Source organism: Labrus mixtus, chromosome 2 (genome assembly GCF_963584025.1).
Source record: "Labrus mixtus chromosome 2, fLabMix1.1, whole genome shotgun sequence".
In the NCBI taxonomy this organism is placed as follows: Eukaryota; Metazoa; Chordata; class Actinopteri; order Labriformes; family Labridae; genus Labrus; species Labrus mixtus.
Genome location: NC_083613.1, coordinates 26,123,134 through 26,147,334, shown reverse-complemented (window position 1 = coordinate 26,147,334; position 24,201 = coordinate 26,123,134). Strand labels below are relative to the sequence as shown.

General features: G+C 38.6%; 2 protein-coding genes across 3 annotated transcripts; one reads left to right on the top strand and one right to left on the bottom strand.

The window, feature by feature from the left end:
- The first annotated feature begins 1,671 nt into the window (after positions 1-1,671).
- On the top strand, positions 1,672-19,218 carry usp53b (ubiquitin specific peptidase 53b). Of its 2 annotated transcripts, none has more exons than XM_061059195.1 (16): positions 1,672-1,864; positions 3,287-3,447; positions 3,641-3,733; positions 3,917-4,051; positions 4,684-4,797; positions 5,023-5,105; positions 6,681-6,786; positions 8,181-8,327; positions 8,982-9,131; positions 9,233-9,401; positions 11,752-11,874; positions 12,055-12,745; positions 14,258-14,319; positions 16,223-16,301; positions 16,407-17,215; positions 17,708-19,218. In XM_061059195.1, the coding sequence occupies exons 1-16, from the start codon at positions 1,771-1,773 to the stop codon at positions 17,782-17,784; spliced, it is 3,093 nt and encodes a 1,030-aa protein (XP_060915178.1). In that variant the 5' UTR covers positions 1,672-1,770; the 3' UTR covers positions 17,785-19,218. The 2 variants fall into 2 exon arrangements, with proteins under 2 accessions (XP_060915178.1, XP_060915167.1); XM_061059184.1 differs by having other exon boundaries at positions 12,025-12,745.
- A 2,063-nt stretch (positions 19,219-21,281) lies between these two features.
- On the bottom strand, positions 21,282-23,149 carry fabp2 (fatty acid binding protein 2, intestinal). Its single transcript, XM_061059363.1, has 4 exons — positions 22,984-23,149; positions 22,248-22,420; positions 21,770-21,877; positions 21,282-21,535 (listed from the first exon to the last, which is right to left on the bottom strand). Exons 1-4 carry the CDS (start codon positions 23,048-23,050, stop codon positions 21,485-21,487), a joined length of 399 nt encoding a protein of 132 aa, XP_060915346.1. The 5' UTR covers positions 23,051-23,149; the 3' UTR covers positions 21,282-21,484.
- Between the last annotated feature and the right edge of the window lie 1,052 nt (positions 23,150-24,201).

Below are 24,201 nucleotides of genomic sequence, written 5' to 3'. Positions count from 1 at the left end.
TTGACAGCTGGACTGCCCTGCGCCCACATCGGAGGCGAGCGGGCTTGTATCCGCTTCCCTTTAAGGTGAGTCGGCGGAGACACTTGTTTTGTCCATGCGTGAATGCAAGTTGCGGCATATTTATGCTACTGTAGCTGACCGGGCGCTGTTCCCATGCACAGTTCAGTGTGAGGCTGCAGCATGGTGGTACAGGGGGGAGAGCGCTCGTCGAAGCTTTTGGGGGGGGATTATTTTTTTTTTTAACGCAGAAAAAACACAGGGTGGTCATAAAATCCCGTCCTCTACCTTATTTACGTCCTTTTTTGTGAACCCTGCTGCAAAGATGGGCGCTTATGTTGACTGTATATAGGCCTATACGAGCATCACATGGTGTAAGGTTGGTGCAGATAAACACATGTGGGCACTGACACAGAAAATGGCTTGAAATAATAATGATGCATAATAAAAATGTCGGAGTATTTATGCAGAGGTTATTCCAAAAGTGTTGTGATATAATGACCTTGTTTTAAAAAAAAAAATACTCTCCTATGTAGCAAACAAGAACAGCATCACATGAGGATAAAAAAAAAAAGCTGATGTGTAGTGCTGCACATGTCACTGTGTTTCACAGGCTTCAGGGGTGAAGGGTTGTTATTCTGGTTAACATTTATGTTGTGTTGTTTGTCTTTAACGTTATTTAGTGTCTCATATTGATGCTCAGTATCCTTTCCCTAGTGCATATTTTTATTTAAAAACGTGTTAATCTTTCTACATGTGAAAAACACACATGTAAACAAACTGGAGCAGCATCAGATCAGGAGTACACTGCTGTAATTGTCTAATGCAGCACTAGTCAATGTGCACCACATTAACAAAGGCATCTTTGCATTGAAATAAGAAGAAAATAAAATGCTCTGGATGAAAGTTGAACTCTACAATATAAAAGTTAGAGCCCCATGCAAGGTTTCATTAAAGACAAGTAGGGATAAAATCTGTACATAAAAATCAGTGTATTGGTACTTTTTTTGCTCCTTGCTTTATTGTGTTTTTCTTTCAATCAGAGACGAAGCAAACTCCAAAACAGATTTAATCTACCAATCTATAAGTGATGCAAACATGTTTTTTTTTTTAATGTAATTGTTGTTCGACAAAACGATACTGCTGTTGATCTTTCTCTGAGAGAAAAAAAAAACAGTGAAGTTGTATTCTTGCTGTAGCATGTCTGCTGGTCACGAGCAGACTGCTGAGGATGCAAAAGTAAAGACGTAACAACAGTATGAACTGTTTCTGGCATGCAAATGATAATAATTGTAAATAAGGGTTTGTCTGCTGTTGAATTGAATTGATTTATTTAATAGGGACAATGCAATTTAATATTTGTTTCAATACAAAGCATGAAACTGATGTGCTGCATAAAGAGTATATAGCTATTGCTAATTTCGAACTTGTGTCCCCAGTCGGGCCTTTGTGTGTTTACTGCCACTTGTCAGACGTTCTTTATATAATACAGAAAAGATTAGTGATGAAGCTGGGTTTTTATTTGGGAGCATGTGAGGATGTAGACCATGTGTTCCTTTTTTAAGCATTAAATGGCTGTACTTATTTTGAGCCTTCAAAGAGGCACTGTGGACTTTTACTGTGCAGAAATGAATTTATAATTTACCTCTTCCCAACTGTCCAATCCTCAGATATTGTCCGGTTGCCATTCAATGTCCAGTAGCACATCACTGAGGCTGCCCTGTGGCTGATCCTGACCATGCTTTCCACTAACCGCTCAGGAGGAGCGTGGGGATGAAATGGATGGAGCCCATGGCCAGACCAACGCACCAGCTCCCACCTCCCAGCATGTCCAGCCGCAGCAAGTCTCCCCCAAACTCTGGAGAAGGTAGATAACATGATTCATCTGGAGTCCAACCAAATCAGTCATTTGGATCAGTGATGTTATGAAAAGCTTTCCAAGTCGAATTACATTTTCATCCAGGGTTGTTTATGATTACCATCATAGAGCCATGCCGTAATAATCACATTTCAAACCGGATGAAAAATAGTGTGGGAAAGTCCAACAGGTTTCACATGAATGCATGTTAATTACATTTTTAAATGGGTAAAAGTAACATTTTTACTTTTGAGATAAGTTAACATTTTGCGGAAAATTTGTATTCACTAAATAATAGTACTGTTTGGATTTCATAAGTAAAACCATTTTGACTGTTTCAGATTTTTTAAAGGTTTAAATAAATCTCAGAGGTCCCAAAAAAATGTCTGTGAAGTTTCTTGTTGAAAATCCACCCTGATCCTGTATTTTACCAGGCCTACTGTATACACCCCTCTATTTCAGCCCTGCTCAGAACAGGCTGTTTCTGTAGCTGTAGCTTTAAATATAAGTTAGCTGTGTCTGACCACGCCCCTCCAAGATGGGCTTGGATGGCTGGGGCTTTCTTGCACCATGCCGTATGGTTTACAGTGGAAAGGCAGACTCAGAGGGCAGAAGAAACACCTAGCTGTGGGAGTGTCACCCAAATGGGGGAGGGGTTACTGCTCTTTGTGATGTCATGAGGGGGGATAATCTCCAAACAGCCTGTTTGAGCACACGTTTTATGAAAAGTGGAGCAGGCAAAAGATGGAGAGGATGAACTTTTCTCATAATTTGGGAAGTCAATAGAGAGACACTGAAACATAAAAAACATGGTAAAGTGTATTTAGCATAATATGTGACCTTTAAATGAAATATTCTTTTTGTTTGTATAAACTCATGTCTTCATGGACTCATATTCATAGATTAAAGATCTTATTCTATCTCAGTTACATATTACAAAAGTAAAACTCAAACGGAGTTCCAATTATTCGTACCCAGAAAAGCCAAAAGTCTTATAATATGTGTAATAATTTCCTTAAAAACATTTGTCTTCGTTGTTTTTCTGCTATTGCAAAGCTTTAGCTCTGGACTAGAACCAAGAGGGGAACTGTCACCAAAGCTAATCAATGGCATTGCCTTGTGTAAGAGATTATTCTTATATGATAGACACTCTTTGCAGAGTTTTCTTTTAGGGGTTGTGTTTCACAGATGAACATGAAGATCAGAGTTTAGCTATTGCTCATTTCCAACTCTTGTTGGGCCTTCCTAATGTTTAAATTACCGTGTCAGAGTTCTTCTTTTTTTCACAGATTGTAAGTTGAAAGCTGTAACAGGCTATTGTAGAAGTTTCATAAGTTTTAGTGTGAAATGAGCAAAGACAAGCATCCCAGTAAAACACCACACACAAGTCATGTCAGAACCAAATGTTTTTTTTAGTTTTTTTTTTATCAGTTGCAGGCTCTAACTCAATGGCATGGGTGAAGATGTTCAAAAGACCTGGAGGAGGCCTGAAGAAATCCTACCAGCCTGGGAGCATGCTGTCCCTCGCGCTCACCAAAGGCCTGCTGAACGAGCCCGGCCAAAATAGCTGCTTCCTAAACAGCGCTGTTCAGGTGAGAACTGTTTGCTACCAGCTCTAAGATAGCTGTTAAAAAAACTACTGCAACCGTTCTTGTTATTTCGGAAAATATGAATAATTGAAGGAAACATCCAAACATAACTTCATTCAGCAGAACCAGCAGTGTGGTTGCATTGTTATTTTGGCATCTTGCAGAATACTCCTGTGCTGTTGTTAAACCCTCACAGGTGCTTTGGCAGCTGGACATTTTCCGGAGGAGTTTGAGGCAGCTCTCGGGTCACTTCTGTCTCGGTGATTCCTGCATATTTTGTGCTTTGAAGGTGAGATGTGTTCTACACTTTGAGCTCAACCTTTTTTATTCTTTGATAGTGAGGATGCATATACTGTATATATCTGACCCATTTTGATGTTACAGTAGATACAGATAGAGTTGTGAGAAGGGTCACTTGCAAATGGTGTTCCAGCCTCTGAGCTGAAACTAATACTGCTCTCTCTTTCTCTAGAGCATCTTCAGCCAGTTTCAGCAGAGTCGAGAGCGAGTGCTTCCGTCCGACAGCCTGCGGAACGCTCTCGCGGAAACTTTCAAGGATGAACAACGCTTCCAGCTCGGCCTGATGGATGACGCTGCTGAATGCTTTGTACGTTGACACGCAAGTTACATTCAATGGAAGACCTTTTCAGGGTTCACTGTGTGTTTAATAATGTTATGGTGCTTCTTCCTCTGTGACACCGAAGGTTCAAAAGAAGCAGAGGCTCCAGCAAAAAATGACCAGGCTTAGTTTAATTCACATTTTAATTAGATGTATGTAAATTATATACAGGGATATTGGCATATTGCTTTTTAAACCCTTGGTGTGCATATTGGATTTAAGTGGATCATGTCTTCTATTTGGCTGAATTTTGTTTTTCATATCTTGTGTTCTGCCTAGATCATCTAATGTTCTCTTATAGTCCTTTATGATGGTATATACGTTACTTAAATAGAGCTCATGGTAACAAAAAGGAGACAGTAGTTAAATCTGACTTCACCTCACAAACTTCAGATTAAAAAAAGGGAACTATATTTTAGTTTAAATACTTTAAATAAATCAGATATTGCAAGTTTTTTTTTGATGTTTAATAATTGTTATAGGATTGAGCTTTATTTTGAAGGTCTGAAAGTTTTTCAGTTATTGTTTCTAAATGTTCACTGCTGCTGCGTTGTGTGGCTTTGCATGTACTCACTATTTGCACTGACTGGCTCTGCTCTTTGATGTCTTTGATTCGTCAGGAGAACATCCTGGAGCGGATTCATTTGCACATCGTTTCAGACGCTGCAACTGACTCGTGTTCATCCAAATCCTGCATCACCCATCAGAAGTTTGCAATGATGCTTTATGAGCAGGTAACTTTTTGAATACTGACTGGACAAATCGGTACTATACAGGTATTGGCGGAAAGGAAGGAAATGCATTTTTTAAATATTTAATTTTTTTATTGTAAGTGGAATGATAAAAGCAAACAGCTGCTCTCACTAAATGTAAGTTGGGGTTAATAACTGGTAGACGGCCATTTCCTAAATTGCACAGGTAAACTAATATGTTAATGAATGTCTGTCTTCCTTTAACAGTTCGTGTGTCGCTGCTGTGGTGCATCTTCAGACCCACATCCCTTCACAGAACTCGTACATTACGTCTCAACCACTGCTTTATGGTAAGTACTTGATTTTCTGCCACGGCTTAACATTTTTGGGAAACAAAAATGAGGCCAGAGTGCTAATCCTGATTTAAATGTCAGAGCATTAAAGAAGGTTACCAGATAATTATTTGATTGCAGTTTTCAGCATCTTAGATCGGTTTCCTCGCTGTCGCCGCTGCCGACCCGTAGTAACATGGGTCTCTACAAATATTGGGGATTTTCCCATTGTAGCTGTTGAGCTACAAACAACATGAACATTCATAGTAGTTAACGTTCCTCAAATTATAACGCTGCCCAAATAATGTTTAGTCGCCTTTGAGTTCAAATGTTGGGCTTCTGTTTTCTTTTGTCAACAAGTGCTTCATGCATGCTCAGCTCACGCAGGTGTTTGAAACAGTCTTGACAAAGAAAGCAGGAGAAGGAGAATCAACTGCATGCTGTAAAAAGTATTAGTTAGTATTGTGAAGAAGCTGCAGAGCGTCAAAATAAACTTTTTTATTCATTTTGAACTTGTTCTAGATGTGTACAGCTGTTCTAAATAATTCTAATGTATTGTATTGAGATGAGGTTGAAACTGGTTATGAAACAGACTTTCATAATTAGATTTAAAACTGACGCCTCTTTATGACCTTCAAATGGGAACCAGTCCATCAGTGAGCAGATCATTTATATGAAGTGATGTTTACTGTTTGTCTCTGCTGAAGTGATTCACACTATCTGAGAGTCTTTGCTTTTATTTTTCTCCGCAAAGTTTCACAGTAACGTGTACTTTTACAGGCGGTATGAGTACTGCTTTGACCACAGGTGATTCCGAACAGTCGGTCTGGCTAATTGTTACCTTTGATTGGATTTTTTTTTAACGACAACATGAAGTCCACATATAAATCCGAATCTGAACGCAGCTGAGGAAATCAAAAAACATCAAATAACAGGAATGTTTTCTATATTCATTTGATAGACGTACGGCAATGTAATGCTATTCCACACAGGATACCAATTGCGCATTTCCCCCGGCGCTTTATAGTTACGGCGGCCATCTTAGCAACATGCCTTACAGTAACTACCATTGTAGGAAAAAAACAAACCCAAACTGATTAAAAACCTCTGGCGCCTCTAAGTAAGATCCAGCAGCAGCTCCTGATGTACACGGTCAAAGCTCATATGATCTGTAAATCATTGCAAATCTTCTATTCACACTTCTTTTTGTAATCTTGATGACACTGATTGGGTTTAACAAATACCGATATTGAAATGATGCTGCCTTTTAGATTACAGTCAGTTGTTCTCCGATTTTTAAAAGCGAGCCATCTAGCACCTCGACTGAGGAATTTCCAGCAACTGAATCGTGTTTCTTAAAACAACTTTTCTATTTATATTTTATTGTATTGCATTAAATGAGTTTACCAAGAAAGTGATCGTGATTATTAAAAAAAGGTACAACATTTCAAATAGATCTTTCAATGCATGTCAGAAAACGAAAAACAAAAACAATTGTAGCTATGGAATGAGATCACTGAGTGAACACATGTAATAAGAATGTGAATCATCTTATGTATCTACGTCCCACACTGTCTCTGTTCTTATGCACAGCCAACAGGTTGATCGCATTATGGGGAAGAGCGAGCGGCTCAGGTCAGACATGTTTGGAGAATTGTTGCAGGCGGCAAACAACACAGGGGACCTCCGAAGCTGCCCGGTATGTGATTGATTTGTCATTTTCATTTGTTTCTATGTGACCGTTTTCTCCATAAAATGAGAGACCTCTTTAAAAATGTATGGCTCAATACATTTCCCAGTTGTGCTGCAGTTGTCAAAACATCTGTCTGAATTCAACCATTACCTAATGCCGATTGATTCGAGTCAGCTACCAATGAATAATTTAGTTGACAGTCAGAACGCTATTTTAAATTGGGAACGAGAATTATCCCAGCAGCAATGCAGAGTACACTCTGTACTTTCTGCTGTGACACTGCACTTGAAGCGGTCGGCAGGAGACGGTGCCAGACTACTGTTAGGATATAAATAGCATTAAGGCCATATCCACGGTTTCTCTCATCTGTATTTTCTAATGCTGTCTTTATCTTCAGTGTGCATCCTTTTGGTGAAGCTTAGTGCTATCTCCCTTTAACTAATGATTCTCCCACAAGCTGTGAGCAGGAGTACAGACTGCATGACGGCATGTAATGCATGCTGCCTGGCTCTTTTCCACATTTGAAGTTGTTACTATGACTTATTGGAGTGATATGTCTAAAGAGTTTTACTTCAGTTTTGAATAGAACAAGTGGCAGTGAGAAGGAAATAAAGCCACGACCTGTCACTCAGACATTTGGGGAAACTTGCTCATTTATTTGTAACTGATACTTGAACATAAAAGATCTGTAAGCTGTGTAAAAGATTTATATCTCAGTGGGTTCAGCTTCTACAGTATAAGATCAGTCCAGCAGATAAGTCTTCTTTCTCATATAGTAATGACTGGAGGTAGGAGAACATTTGACCATCACGAAAAGATTAATCAAAATACATCTTCAAGCAACTTCAAACACACTACCTACACCTTAATGTGTTTAAAACGTAGATATTTAATGCATTGTAAATTATAATGGACGAAGCCCGAATGAAGTTACCAATTGGTCTCTGAAGGGCTGTATTGAAAGTTTTATTAGTGGCGGCTGCCATCTTTGAAATGCTGACCATCAAACCCTCGGTTAACTTAACAAGAGGCAAAGAGCTGAAGCTGGGGCGGGCCTTAATCCTTATGACAAACCACTACAACGCAGCCGCTTGCAGGGATTGAAAAAACATGATTTTTAAACATGCAGGTTGAGGAAGGGGAGGAGCTGGATTATACACATTTTATGGCAGATTGTTGTACATAAGCTGACTGTTACGCCTTGCTTCAATTCTAAGATAAATGTGGGCGGTGATTTGACATGGATATTTAGACTGTATTATGTATTTGGTTTTCCCAAATGTACTGTATATATATATATATATATATATATATATCTCATTTAAAGAAACTCTCAGCAGAATCTTTATTTGATTTGTATGTTGGTGTTTTTATGGACATTTTCTTTTCTTTTTTTGCAGAGCAACTGTGGTCAAAGTATCAAGATCCGCCGTGTGCTCATGAACTGTCCAGAGATTGTCACAATTGGATTTGTATGGGACGCTGAGCAGTCTGATCTTACAGATGATGTCATTCGGTCGCTTGGCCCACGTTTGAACCTGTGTGGGGTAAGAGCTGAGGCGAGCCTCGCCAGTAAGGGTGTGGACATTTGAGATCTAAATTAAAAAGATATATTAAAAAGAACGTGGAGCCTCAATCATGAATTTCAAAAGCTGGAGAGAAAATCCTCATCGTACTTTTTTTTATCTTTTTACCCTCCACCTACCTGTCCCTGTGCAACAACAATGTTGTAGACACCATGATCACTCTTTGAGTGGAGGTGACAGAAAAACAACAGAAACATGTTTAACAGTACTTTAAATCCTCCCGCTTCCCTGAAGTCTTTGTTTTGGAAAATGTTGCTCTCCCCTTGATACTTACAAGTCTAAGAGTACCATGAAAATGATTATATCTACATGCGCAATTATTGGTTTCACCCCTCACTTAACCTGATATTCCTGCCAAGCTGTTTATTAGGCTAATTAAAATAAATATTCTATTAATTACATTGAAGTAATTCAAATTGTAGATGAGGAGAATTTTGACACCCTTAATTATCTGGAGTACTTGGGTAATAGGAGGGTTGCCAGTTGTGTTCCTACAGAGTTGCTCTAAAAATAAGTATCAAAAACAAAAACTATCAGAACCAAACAGATAATATTTTATATAAATCAGCGAGATATATACGGAGATCAAACTTGTTTCAATTTGCCTTCTTTCAGCTGTTCAACCGGGTCACTGATGAAAATGCCAAACGGAGTGAGCTACATCTGGTGGGGATGATCTGCTTTTCCAGTAAACATTACTCAGCCTTTGCCTATCATACCAAATCTTCAAAATGGATGTTTTTTGATGATGCTACTGTAAAAGAGGTCAGGAGCTCTGCTATGAATCAGATATATTCCAGTTCATGTGTCTATTATCTGATACCATGTGTTACATGCTGCTAAATCATGCTTTCCCTTTTGCTCAGATTGGATCCAAATGGAAAGATGTTGCTTCTAAATGTATCAGGGGACATTTCCAGCCTCTTCTTTTATTTTACACCAACCCTGAAGGCTCTCCAGTTTCTAATGAAGATGCACCTAGACAAACCACTATGTGTCCTCGGTACAAAGCCCAAGTGAATGGTGACACAACAGGTAAGAACATCCTCCAGTTATCAGCACTCCTAACTGTGGACGTGAATTCAAGCATCTTTGTAAAAGGATATACATTATTATTAGGGGTTTTAAAAAGCCTTTACTCATATTTTAAACAATCTGAGAGACTTATACAGCTCCATTTTACGCTTATACTTGAATGTAAAAGTCAATATTTTTCCATATTTTAACTGGTAGTTAACTAGGAGTCTTAGTTTTCTGTAGTTTAAACAGTAAATAAGCCGTCATAGCTTTACTGTATAGCATAGCAACATTTTTTACTTGCACTCTACCACCAACTAGAAACCATCAATTTAACAGAATGACTTGAAAAATTACAAAAATAAATATTAACTTGGTCCAGATTAACCAAAGAAGGTGAAGGTATAAAACGCAAAACTGTACGCACGACTTGCAAGCGCTCCTGTGACAGTTGCACACAAACTGTATTCTGTGTATGATAGTATAAAATATTAGCCGTCAATCTTGACTCTCCAATTAAATGCGTACAGTTTAGCCAACAATTCATTTTTCATAAATTCAAAATCTACTACAGCATCTGAACACTCTTTGAGTAACAACAAGTAAAATCAAACCTCAAAAACCGTCAGTACAAATGACAACAAACTAAACCAGTCAAGTTTCAGTTATGGTTTGAATTGGGATTTGGAGAGTGCCATTAAACCGTAAGTAGAAAGATTGTCCTGCCTTGTGTGCTGGCTTGAACTTGACATGAGGATGATGTCTCTGTTGCACGCAGATTACCACCCACGCCTCCCTCCCTAATCCCTACTCCTGCGGCCAAGCGCACTCATGCTCCTGCTCCATAGTCCTCACTCCTCCCTTAGACTTTTCCAATGTTAGCGTCCATTAATTTATCTGCTTGGTATTTTGGCACTGGCGCTGTTGCCCCTTTAGATGGATTGTTTTCCTGTGGTGTGTTACCCAGGCTCTTTGACTGGCATGGGACTGGACTCTTGTTTATATGGAAATATGTGTAAGTTATTCTTTTTGTTTGTCTTTGAGTGAAATGGGTCAATTTCTAATTATCTAGTTGTTGTTTGTTTTTTTGCAATATTTAATGAAATTATTCTTATTAAACTGCTTTAAGGTAGGGTTTTGTTCTGTACTAGAATAATGCTCTGCTGTACAGAGTCAAAGAGGAGATGTTTGTTATTGTTGATCCATTCTTACAACTACAATTAGTGAAAATAACTGGCTCTTCCTGCACTGTCACACTTGGGTTGGGAATAACAGTATCACCACTTTTACTCATGTTGTAAAATACATGTGTTTCACCTTCACATGTATTCAGGCATTTATCTACATGTGTTTACAGAAAGTTAAAGACTGTGAAACTGTGGGGTGAATGTGCTGATTTTGGTGGCAGATGTTCACAGCATATCTGTTTTTCACAGTGGCCTGCTTGCTGCAGAGTTCAAAATACGCCACAGGGTTGGCAAATGTGGCAGCAGTAGTGTATTTTAAGCTAATGATCCGCTGGAATCTGTCTAAAGGTTTTTATTTTTGTCTCTTGCCCTGTTTGCAGCAAAGATGCAAAGTAAGGGAAAAAAAAGAAGAAAAATAAGGATTATATTGTACTGCAATAAGTAATTAATAACAGAGGAAGAAGTCACCTTGCTGGGTAGACTGTTAGAGCTGCGTTTCCACAACAGGAACTTTCCATATGGTCTGTGGGAGAGACAGAAGTCCCCCTGAGGGACCAGGGTCTAAATACAGTTCTGGGGACTTTTTTTAACCCCTCAAAGTACTTTCCAAAATATAATTTTAACATTCAATGCCCTTTTGTTATTCCTGATGCTCTTCTGCATTACTCTATTTTTGTACTGTTATGTTGGAGCAACCTAACACAATATCCTGCTTCAGGATTAATAAAGTTTCTCATTTATTTTATCTTACCGAAAGCAGCACTGAAAATTTCTGATTGGTGAAGTACAGACGTAACTTTTTCGCATGTGAGTGGTCATATTTGCCTAACCTTCATGCCTTAGGACCGTTGTGTAAACGCAGGCAACAACGAGCTAGAGCAGGGGTTCCCAAACTTTTCAGCTCATGACCCCCAAAATAAGGGTGCCAGAGACCTGGGTCCCCCGCTGACCCTGGAGGTGGTTAAGGCATATCCCCAGTGCTGCAGAATGGTATTAAGTGGTCTAAACCCAATGATGCTTTCTTAACTGAAGGGAACGTAGAACCAAGAGACAATCATTTACTACTTGCTTCACCCACCAATGTCACCAGTCAGAAAAGTTTACTTAATTTAGAGTGCAATTACCTCAATGTTTTCAGCAACTACTCATTCTGCCAATTTGTGTTTTTTTTTTTTTCTCAGTGAAACATCCCCTTGGCAGTCCTAAGAAGTTCCAGGAGCCTTTCACAGAAAATGTAAAGAGGACAAGCGAAACATCAAAAAAGGATAGAGGGCATCGGAGAATGGACCCATCACAACACAAAGGTACAGGAGCGTGTCTTCATCTTTATGCTAAAGACAAACTCTGATTGTACAGACGCAAAACAATACATTTAGGGGCAAGTCGGTGTTGATGTAGGTCAGAGCATGTTCTAAATAGCCTTTCTACAAATGATCTTTGTCCACTCTCTTTAGAGATGACACATGCAAGATCTTTATCCCCAGAAAATGGACCTAGGCCTCCACTGGACCAAAAATCAAAAACCCATCCACGCACTGAGAAGTCATCAAACCATCCCAGCAGAGGATCTCATGAGCCACGAGGAAACTCCTTCGGCACTCAAAGTGCTGGGCACAGCAGAAAGAACAACACGTCTCCAAGTCGCTATGATCCGGACAGCTGTCAGGAGCAGTTGGAAAAAGGTGAAAGTGAAGGAAGTCACAATAAATCCAAGTCTACCTGGAGGCCCATTCGGGAAGTGTTAAATGTGGACACTGTACTGAACGAACTGGAGCAGCGTCGTCAACAGCAAAATGACAGCCCGCGGCATAGTAAATCTTCACCCCAGGAAAGAGTGCACAGTGAACCTAGTCGAGACCGTGTGCAGGAATATGCACGAACCAGAGAAGATCGGAAGCAGAAATGTTTAATGACTATTTATGAGGACGAACACAGGCACGAGACGGAGAGCCACAGTTCTGTAGAGTCGGAGAGCAGGGCTAACCAACAAAGGAGCAGCAGACTTAAGGGTGGGCCAAAGACACTGCTGCGTAGTGATACCTGGACCATCCAAAGGACCGAGTCTGGCTATGAGAGCAGTGATAGACTCAGCAGTGGCTCCACCAACCCAGACTCACCTGGTGTTGATTGCTTTGTTGCAAACCAGAGATCAACTCCAGAGGCACATTTGCAAAGGTAAGAAACAACTGTTTAGTGATATTGTTATTTCTTAGCATTATAGGGGAACTGTCCCCTGGTTTTTCTCTCCCTAATTGAGTAAGGAAGACATTTAATCGGTGGCTGTAGTCAACATTTCACAGCTACAGTAGTACTGTTGTAGACAGCTAAATTGCAAAATCTACCTACAAATGTTTTCCTAAATCTTCTGAAAGTCATTGTTGGGATATACAAAGGTTATTTGTTTATGTTATACATTTCATCTATGGAAAGCCATAACCCAAATAGTGCTTTAGAGTCTTACTTCAAAATACTTACGGTAATATCCTTAGAATGTTTCTAATCCCAATTTTTTAAAAAGTGTCATGTATGTTCTGTATGCTTAGCTGATATTGGATATGAATTGGGAGTGGTTATGACAATAAATTACATCCATTGGTGTTAATTTACAAAAGTGTGTTGTGTATCTACTATAGTTTTAGCTGCAGAGGTTTAGTGCAGGCTGTTGTGAATATTTTTTGTTGAAGGTTGTTGAACATTTTGCATAGGGAGTTTAGTACCATAAAATTACGGCACTAGCATAAGCTACTAAGCTGAGCTATCATTTAGCATTGCAATAGTATCATGTGTTTGCCTTCTACCCTGTTCAGAGCTTTTATGGAAAGCAAAGCATTTTAATACTCACCGTTCAGTGACAGATCCAAACAAATATCTTTAACTTGCAGGGCTTTGACTTCCTCCTGTGAGTCTGAATCAGATGGCTTGAAAATAAGAAGTTGGACAACACTGAATGTCCATAGCTACATAAATACATACCTGTGTGTGGAGCCAGGCAGAAGTCAATCTAAACACAATAAGAAAACCTAAAACAGTTCTGAGAAATGATGTACTCAGACAAAAAAGCTGCTTTTTACCAAATAGGTATTTTGTACTTTAAATGTCTTTTTACATATTGTTTTAGATTCATCATGAGACTCTCAACTTAGATTTTAATACAGTCTTTGTATTTCATTCCAAATTTGTAGAGGTTTTAAATTTACTTGAAAGGCTTTCTCCAAGAGTATATAAATAATCAGTGAGTTATAATTATCAAAAGGATCATTAGTTATATCCCAGAATTTTTAATTTCTTGTACTTTTCTTTCATTGTACTTTAAGGAACCACGATGATGTTGAACTAGGCAATAGATGTTATACTGCTCTGCTCTTCATTTAATATATGTTGTCTAGTTACAATGATAAGAAATCCAAATTTAACTCTAAATCTAACTTAACAACTATATTGGGCTGTACACTTTTAAAACCAGAATGCTTAGAATAATAGTAAAAAGTCCCAGGTGGACTCAATGAGACGTTGAATATGAGATGCATTTGTTTCTGCCTTTCTTAAAGATTTTTTCATCGGTGCTATGAGCCATTTAGAATTAACCCATTGCCTCCAAGACCAAGAAGGTTTGTTCTAAAACCAACTCATGAAGACATGATTGATCGAAAACATGCTTAGAATAATTCAAGTGTTTTCTTTTTTTAGTCAGCTGCACCAAAAAGGGGGCGATGCCAAATCAAGTGTAATGTCCTCACCTTCACACAATGGTAAGTTCCAAGATTTTTGACCTTAATTACACATTTCTAGAGGAAGTCAAGTGTTCTTGTGATGAGTGCAGGTTGTGTGAAATGGCCTGTACCACTTGGTTAGTTTTGCTATTGGTAGTGTTTTATAGTTGAGTATTTTAACTGTTGTAAATGCAGTAAAAAATGTACTGTTTAGATTATGTAATGGCCTGACAACGTGTATGATACAATTTCAAACCAAATCCACTTTAAAAAAAACAAAACATAAAGCCAGTGTTTAAAAAAAGATAAAACAGGGAAGAAATGAGAACACCAACAAAAATAGCCTGACATGAAAATGACAACTTGATGAAGAGCACAAAAGACTACCTCTCTGCTCAGGGGCATTTACAACTCTTATTTAATCTGCAGATACTTCCTAGAATAGATTTACAAGGAAACGTAAGAAAGAAGTACTGCTGGCCAACAGATTGGTAACAAAAAGATATACTGTACACACTGGAGTGCATTACTTGTTTGAAGACAGTATATCTTGCAGCAAGAGTTCCAGGCACAAGAGATCAGTCATTTCCACAGGAGATTTGTTCTCTGTTTTTCTTTTTCATTATTTCTGTAAGTGTATCAGATGGATGTTGAGCTGTATACTGATAAAGTGAGAATAATGAGGATTGATTTATGTCTGGGTTGGTTTATGAGACTGGATTGGTTTCTTTAACCTCTTCACCCAGTCAGCCAAGCATCAGCATTAATCTGATGATAATCCCACAAAGCTCATTCAGATAGCACAGCTGGACACGGCTGTTGGCATTGTCATGAATATCTTCCTGTTTCACGCAGTACTTTGAGTGTACTGCACTCCATACTTTATCAAGGCTATGTGCACCCCGAGCCAGTGTTTCCAACCAACAGCTACAGCTTTTATCCTTGAATGGACCTCTTCAGGGCAACAGCAGAGAAAAAAATGACACATCTATTTTTAAAGGGAAGGAATTCAGCACCATGCTGCTCTGAGCGTGTGTGCTGACTGGTTTATCCTGCTGTGAGAGTCTACTGGCATTTAACCGTCTGCTGCTGCCACCTTGTGTCCTGATTCGGTCTCTACTATTGATTAACTTTGCTTTGTTGTAGGTGGCTGATCTATATCTGCATGGTTTATAATTTTTTTTTTGGGGGGGGGGATATAAGGGATAGTTAAAAAAATAAAATGATGGAGCTCTGATATTAAAAGCTAGTGTTTGCAATATTTGTGGACACAAAGAGAGACACATTCCCCCCACACTCAGACTCCTGTTTTCATAAGTCTGTCTTGCATTTTGTCGGGGGGTTTACTTTTAAGAGTATGGTAGTTGTTGCTGAAATAGTAGGTTTTTCTGTGGGTTTTTCTACCATTAAATAATGCTTCATCTGTCACAACCTCCAAAAGCTGCCCACACCATCTTAAATCTTGTAATTCAGAGGTTCATGTACATGTTGAGACAAATGTCTAAAATCTGCAAATTTGCTGGATTCCCCCTCATATTTCTGACTTAATCCTCAAAATTGAAAAAAAAAAACCACATAATTAATCACAACACTTGATTTACTCTTTTAGGTTCTAATCTTGATCCTTTTATTGTTTAATGCCAAACGGCTACTCGTTTGTTGGATTGAGATTGTCCTATAGGGAACTGTCAACAGTAGTTTGGTACATTTAAACATGCTCTACCTAAATTAAGTCTGCAGAGAAGGAAAGGTCAGAAGACAAAAATACATTGGGCTCACCTTTAGCACTACTTACGGGATGTTTAAAGCTACTTGCCTCAATAGAGCAGACGTTTCCAAAGCACTACTGCTTAACAGCTTTGTTTATCTTACTACGTTTTCCATTCAGTCTCTTTTGCTGTCATCATGTTTTGATCTTCTTTTTTCTTTGTACATTTTGTAGGTAAACATCAACCCAAACCTCAGGGAAAAAACCATGACCAAATTTCACATTCACATCTAAAGTGCAGTCCAAGCTCAAGGTAGAGGCCTGTATAATAAATAATATTGAATGTGTCTAATAAATAGAAGCTCTGCAATATAAAGTGATGATTTCCATTGTTTTGTGCAACACATCTCTCTTGTAGACGGAAGTCAAAGTACACTTCTAGTACCTCCAGAAAAGCAGCGTCTTCAGAGAGGGACTCCAATAGTTCGGATAACAGGCAGAGTGAGCAGCACGCTGGAGAAAGTACAGCCCTGAGGCACATCACAAAAACCAGCAGCTCAGAATGGAACAGCTCCGACGATCTTGCGCTCTCTGAGCCTGAGGATAGAGAAAACTCTTACCGCTCCAGCAACAGTGAGTCGGTCGCCTCTGAGTCCCAGTGTCCTCACATGACTCTACCATACCACCCGCCCAGCAACGTGACAGCAGAGCCTCTCCAACTGAACAATCAGCGTCAGCCGGGCACAACAGGGTCGCCTCACCTCCGCACATCCCAGCGCATCCCTCCTCATCAGGGCGAAACAAGCCACGCAGTGTTCCGTCCGAGGATGCTTCAAGAAACCTTTCCCTCAAGTCCTCGCCTCTCATCTACGTCGTTTGTCAGTCCTCACAGGAAGCCCGACATGTCAGGCCTCAGAGCCCTCTCAGATGCAAGCTCCAAGTCGGGCTCTGACCCGGAAAGGAGCACCCCGTCATCGTGTGAAAGTGAGGAAAGACTGTGCAGGGGCGAACAGGCGGTGCCATCTCAAGAGGTTTCTCTGACAACGTACTTCAATGTGGATAACTGTATGACGGAAACATACCGTCTCAAGTACCACAACCAGAGGCCTCTTGTCCTCTCTGCCACAGTACCGCGGACAGTGGTAGTGACAGAGCGCAGAGATACCAGCCACACACTCCCCACTGACACACACTCACAAGATGTGCCAAAAGCAAGACCTGAAACAAGTAAGCCTCTCTTGCAAACCTCAATTCAACCATCTGAGACCTAGCTATACTGTTTAAAAATGAGCCGATTTCCTTTGATATTTTCTTGTTGTGGCCACTGAGGACGATGTTAGTATTCAAACAGCAGGACTAAGGATTGGCATTAAATAGATTTTAAGATCGATATTATAAAAAAATGTCTTGATTTGTCAGGTACATTGCTGCCTACTTAGAATCCATTCACATTTTTAAAATACATTTCAACACCACCCAATAATCTTCCAGAACAGAAACAATTAAATCATATCATAAAAATCAATATCACAATATTTTGTCATCTAAAAATGATGTAAAAGTTTTATTTATTTTCCCCTCTACTACCTGTTTCTTGAATAAGACTAAATGACCAGATTTATTGCGTTCTTTGTTTTGCTTTAAATGTAAATAGGATGAACCATCGAACACAATATAAACTAGATTTTCATTTATTTATTCATTTTTGTTTCTTTGCAGGCCATAATAGCAATAAACCCACTGCAAAATGGAACCCAGTGACAGCCAAAGGACTGGATGAACGTGGTTTTATATGAGTGTTACTTGGTAAAGTTTGTTTACACGGATGAGCAGCGGTCAGTAGAGTACCAACTGGATGCCAAAGAGTTTACAGAATGGAAATTTGTCCTGAAGCCAGACATCTCCAAATAGAGTGGAATATGTTTATGCAAGCTTGTCACATAAATAAATGCTGTTTCTAAATGCTGTTGCATTTTGTTTGAAGGATTGTCACCTACCATGTAAACTGTCTTCCATTATCCCGCAGTATTGCTGAAAGCAGATTTTGTTGATACCAGAATCTTTTCAGTTTGCACAAAGGGGATTTTTAGTCTTGGTTCTTTTTTTGTCACCTGATCTCTAATCGAATATGTTTATTTTTTTACTATTAAAGTAAGTCTGCAGAAGTGTTGCAGAAATAAAGATTCACCTACATATCACAAGAGCGGCATGAGAGTTTACAGGGAGCCACACTTTGATGAAGTACAGTTTGGTGTAGTTATTATAAACAGATGGAAGGAGAGAGCGGGATGAAAAATCACTGCATGTTGACATGAAACAATATGTGAAAGACACTTTATAAATACATGATGTCATTATACACAGTAGGAGAAAACCGACAGAGCGAAGAATTTGAAGCAGCAGGTTTAAATTTACGACAACCTGTTGAAGGGTTTATATCAGGACAACCACCAATTAATACACGTTGAGGGCTCAAGTTCACCAGGGAAGAGGCATTGCAACATTCAGTTACTGATATCTGTTATCATTTATCAGTTATTTGACAACATTTGTGTGTTAATGAGTGACTGTGGCTGCCCCATTGAAGCCAACCTCATTGGCTGTAAAAAAAAAAAAAAAAGAACAAAAAGAAGATATGTTGGCAAAGATCCTTGTTCAGTTTGGTTTTATTTCAAATGTTCATTTCCTGAATGATTATAGGCAAACGTAATGCTGCCATTCATAAACATGTATAGATCTTAGGGAGACAATGTTTTATTCAAAATGTGATTCTGCAGGACTGAATGATCCACTTTCTGGTTGTCAACAGATCCTATAGTGACTATACTCTTCTGTAGTGGGAGCCCTCGGTTCATTTAAAGGTCACTATATACTGTACGACCATATCTCTCCGTGTGTACTCTACCTTCATTGTGCTGGTTCTTGTAATCCTCTTTTGTAACTTGCGGTGATGTCAAATTGTATTTTTGCAGTCTTCCTTTCAAAGTAGACAGATTTGAACAGGTCGGTATTTGCAGGTTTGTTTTTTCCTAATGATGCCAACAAAAATGAATCTGGCTACCTGATATTGAGCATACTCCACAAAAATGATTCTCGTTCATAAGACTAATGTTCTGAAACCTGCATGTGGCCTTTACAAAGTCTTACTAGCTCTGTGTACAGCATTAGCATGAGCATGATTACACTGGGGCATACATTCTATTTGATTAAACCGATTTGTATTGAATTCATGAGATTTGTTACTATTTTGGAAACTTTTCCTCTTGTTTGTGTCCATGCAAGGACACATACTTTTGATTATGCATCCATTGTACATATAAAAATATGATGCACACAGTACGCTGGAAAAACAATTAACTCTCCAAGACATACTATGCATTCACTAAAACTTACTTTGTGATGATTTTAAAACAGATTTTGGTACTTTTAATGCTTTGTATTATGTAAATCAGACATTCCCAACAATATACGAATCAGTGTTGATGAATTTTCAAATGTTGATATTAACTTTCTCTTGTGCTCACTATGTTGCCAAGTTTTTTCCTAAACACCCTGCCAGTTATTTTTTTTTTCCACATAGCACTTTTGTCTAACTTCAATAACCTTTGTCCAGGTATTTCTCAACTATTCTAACCAAACACATTTAATCACTCAATTTGCTGTGTTTGTGTGTGTTGTGCTTGTGCTGTCTGACACCAAAAGAAGATTTAAGTGTGTGTGTGTGTGTGTGTTACATCACACTTCACTGATCATTTAAGCATCTGCTTGAATTGGTCATGGTTAATTTATGTACACTGCTTGATTTGAAGAAAATGAAGGCATACAAGGACACTTACCTTAAGAATTGACTTGATGTTTAAGGGGTCTAATCGCTCAAATGACATAAAGATGCCTTTATACAAGCTGATTGTGCTCGATTAAAGATAAATCATTCGCTTTACTCTCATTTTAGGATATCTTACATTCTATAAAGATATCCAAACTGTTAAACTATTGGATTAGATGAAGTCAGAGTATATTAACCAGGTTTTCTTAATGTTGTCGCCCTGCTATTTGGTTTTGTAGTGTCTTGAGAGACTAATGGTTTTATCGTTTTTTTCACAGTACCTGTCCCGTCACTCATTTATTTTCTTTATCTGTTACATTAGGAGTTTGTTGTTTTCACTCAAGCTGTATATTAGATTCTGAATTTTGTGTCTTCAGTTGTATCAAGAGTGCCTTGACATTTTCAGTGGTTCATGTATGTTGTTAGCATAAAACCACAGTTAGGAATGAGGGCGATGAATGAAAGAGATTATAGGATGTCATGAAAACTTAAATATGCAATGCTAAAAGTGACATATCTGACCAACATTGTACTGTGTGTGTGTGTGTGTGTGTGTGTGTGTGTGTGTGTGTGTGTGTATGGCAGGGGGGAGCTAAGGGCTTAGGACGAGTGCCAGGTCCAGTTTTCTCTAAGTATCCCTAAATGCCCTTTCAGGCTTGGAAGCTTTGACCATCTTGGGAAAGCAGCAAACGTTCTGTTCATTCTGTAATCCGCTGCAATTGGCAAAAGTTGACGTGGTACAATTTCAGCTGCAGAAAGTGGGAAGTTCATCCCACCTCCTGGGTGACAAAGCTTTCAAGTGTGGAAGAGCTTTAATGTAGAACAACTGAAATATTTTTTCAGTGCTAAAACTTAAGTCATTGATAAATTTGCCTGCATGCCTGTGAAACTGTTTGCGTGGGAGTTTGGGAAAAGAAAACTCATAATTGTTTTCTTTCTGCATCCACGACCCATCACAGTAAGGATTTCTCTTGTGTCACATAAGTCGCAGTTGGCATTGCATCGACCCATTTCTTTTAACTTTTACAGCGACAGAGCTTAATTTGACTTTCTGGCATCAACACTGAAGAACAAAAGAGAATTCTACGCATTCTGTCAATGATGGTATCTGATATGTTACTGGCTGATGAGGCCTGATGTGTGGGAACTGTATCCTCGTTTCATACACCTCTTGTGTGTGGTTGGGATTAAGCCTGAAATGACTATTGAATTGAGTTGGTGGTGCTTCAGTGAACGCTTCATGACTTGTGTACGTACAGATCAATCTAAAGAATCATATGAAATCTGTCGACACTTTATATTTTTGTACATTATATATATTTTATTTTTATTCATTGTTGAATAAATTATTGTATCACTCTTAAATAAGTCACCTCACTGTGTTTGTCTTCTGTACTTTACAAGCCTCTCTTATTCTCATAGAAATGTTTTTCTAGAAATAAAACTCAAGAGAACATAAAGAAAACACTCAGTTACATTATGGCTTTATTTTTGCAGGTATCAAAATCCTGTGTCGTTCCAAACGGGTTCATGAACTGTACATCCATTACAAACAGGGCTCTTTTTAAAATATTTTTTTCTGGCATAAGTAGTTGATAATTCAACACAATACTTTTATGTAATCTTGAAGTCCAACATTTCACTTTGTAGTTTATAACGATGGGTTCAGTCTATCCCCTCTTGAAAATCCTCTTAGCCTCCACACCTTCATAGCTGTAGCTCTGTTGACACAAAATATCACATAATGTTATTTTACAGTTTCATAGTCTGTGAATGTATCTGCAAAAAAGAGAAGGATTTACAACTACAGTAATGATATTATTTTGTATTTCAGGTGATAACCTAAATAGCATTTAAAAAAGGACATTAGATGTCTGTTGAACTCAGATTACAGTAACAGGTAACAGGTAACAGGTTTTTTTTGTGTGCTTAATTTGCATAGTCGTTAACTTTACCTGTGTGAGTTCATCTCCTTCGATAGTTCGGATTGTTGTCAGCAGTTTTCCATTATCCTTTCGGTTGAAAACTCCCTTCATCGAGTCTCCCTCCATGGCCCACGAGCCCTGCGGCACCAAACACGACGTTAACTCATGACATGCGTATTACATGGGAGAGGCGTTACAGAGCGAGAGGGGAGGCAGTGCAGGCTGACAGTTTTATGGCAGTTGCTGTTAATGGTATGAAGTTCAAATCAACTTGGCACAAGGGTACAAATATGAAGTCAGATGTTGACTTGTGGATAGTTTACTTAGCAAACAAATCCACTCTTTCATGCAACTCAAAGGGTCAAAGTCTAAAGTTTTTTAACTATCCATGAGCCTCTTCATATTTGGAATAAGATGATTAGTGTATATAAACCTGTTAAATAAACATGATTGAAAACTTTTATTTCTTAAAACAAAATACCCCACAGTAGATGCAACTTTAGCTTACTGATAGTTCTGTTCCATCTGCAAGGCTGTACTCAAAGGTGACCCCCAGGGTGAAGTCTAATTCCAGGGTGCGGAAATTGCTGCTTTCCTTGACATGGAACTTGTCTCCAGTCTGTTCAAGGGTTATCTTGAGGTTGTCGTGAGCAGCCAGCTTCCTCTTAACCATGTTAATTCCTATCAACAAACACATTGGATATTTAGAACAATAAGAGGAAGGGTGTCAGGAGTTAATCGCTTTTCATGCACAGGTAGTTCCATTGTTTGTGTGCAGAGGGCAATGTGTACATAAGTCAGAAGACAGACATGTTCAGTGGGTAATTGTTCTTCACATTCTGTTCAAAGGGGACCTAAGATCTAGTTTTTTTTTTTTAAATGTGAGTATTAAAAGACTTAACCTTTAACATGCATTGTGATTGCACAAATTAAATAATAATATAATAATAATAATGTTTTATTTAAAATAAAAATAAAAACATTGGTACAAGTGTCAGTCCTCTGCATAACAGATTTCTTTTTTAAAACTTAACAAATATATTTATTAAATTAGTCTTGCTAGCTAGCTGCACTTTATTAGAGCTGTGATAACTGCCTTATCATGTCTTCATTATAATATTCTATCTTCAACACAGAAAGTAACCATGGTAACCCTGTATCTGTCTTTAACAACACATCATAGTCCTCATAAAACATGCAACACAGTCATTTCAGCATTTTAACAGCACTTTCACATCACTCACCCATTTTCTCCATGAATTTGTCATAGTTGTCATTGCGATCGATTTTCCAGGTGCCGTTGAAGGTCATGGTGGCGGTGGCGGTGGCGGTGGCGGCGAGGTTGAGGGTGAACAGGACGACTCTGCAGCAAGGAGTGACTTACTCAAAGTCCGCCACCCCTTTTAAACCACACTCTCTTCTTATCTCGTCATCCATCTGAGTGCTGATGTGGCTGTTTAAAGTTTACACTTTCTTAAGGCAATGCCCACCACTGCAGCTGACTGAGCATTATGGTTCTAGAGAGAACTTTGCCATATCCCTACAAACTGTGACTGATGATATTTTTTTTTTGAATGGTTGAAATCCTGTTATACCTGTATCTGTGTTTACAAAGGGTGTTGTCATTGTGCAGCTTAACTATATCTGCAGAATTCAGTGCAGAGCTGCAGGGATTTTACATGCTGGGACAAAACCCTCCTTTGTTTTTACATTTAACTACAAGCACTGTCATGTTTTTAAGGCATGGTGCCTCTGAACCTTAAGATGTGAGAAAAAACAAACAAACTTAACAACCTGTTACAAGAATAAAAAGTCGTAGAAGAGTAAAAAAAATTACTGTTAACCTTATGTAATCTGTTTAACCTCTTATCACTCAGCAGAGACACTGGATGCACAAGACGTAATTGCTTTGTACAAACAGCAGTGATGACACTTCTGATATTGCATTTACAACGATACCTTTGACCTTAATCTGGCTATTGTTGATAAAGTAGACCTTTGATATTTGACGTTAATATTAAACAAGCCTGAGTGTCATCATTTACCACCGACAGTGAGTTGTTAAGATACACTCAACTGATTATATATTTTATGGTCGCTCTGTTTAAACCATAGACTGTAAATAATGAGAAGACTTGCTTCATAGGGTGTCTGTTTTTGAGTGCACGTGTTGTGTAAAGACTATTCTGTATGCTGCATTCAAGGTCTGTTTGGCAACAAAACAATGTAGAACGAAGTCACTAACTAAAAACTATGCCTGATTTGTGTGTAACAAAATATCAGCATGCATTGCATTAGTATAAAACAGGCAGCGGTGAAAGCAGAAAAAAAATGCACAGAGGAATATCTCTTGCACATCTACACCAAGTCTCATAAGAATAAACAAAAAGTGCACATCATGTAATTTTTCTGCCTTATCTGAGCTTCTTCTCATCCTTCTTTGTAGCGGTAGAGACCTTTGT

Coding starts and splice junctions, on each gene's coding strand:
- usp53b (XM_061059184.1), top strand. CDS start 1,771: ATGAAATGGATGGAGCCCATGGCCAGACCAACGCACCAGCTCCCACCT. Junction 1,865..3,286: donor TCCCCCAAACTCTGGAGAAG/GTAGATAACATG, acceptor TTTTTTTATCAG/TTGCAGGCTCTAACTCAATG. Junction 9,132..9,232: donor ATGATGCTACTGTAAAAGAG/GTCAGGAGCTCT, acceptor CCTTTTGCTCAG/ATTGGATCCAAATGGAAAGA.
- fabp2 (XM_061059363.1), bottom strand. CDS start 23,050: ATGACCTTCAACGGCACCTGGAAAATCGATCGCAATGACAACTATGAC. Junction 22,421..22,983: donor CAAATTCATGGAGAAAATGG/GTGAGTGATGTG, acceptor GTTTGTTGATAG/GAATTAACATGGTTAAGAGG. Junction 21,878..22,247: donor CAGATGGAACAGAACTATCA/GTAAGCTAAAGT, acceptor TTGGTGCCGCAG/GGCTCGTGGGCCATGGAGGG.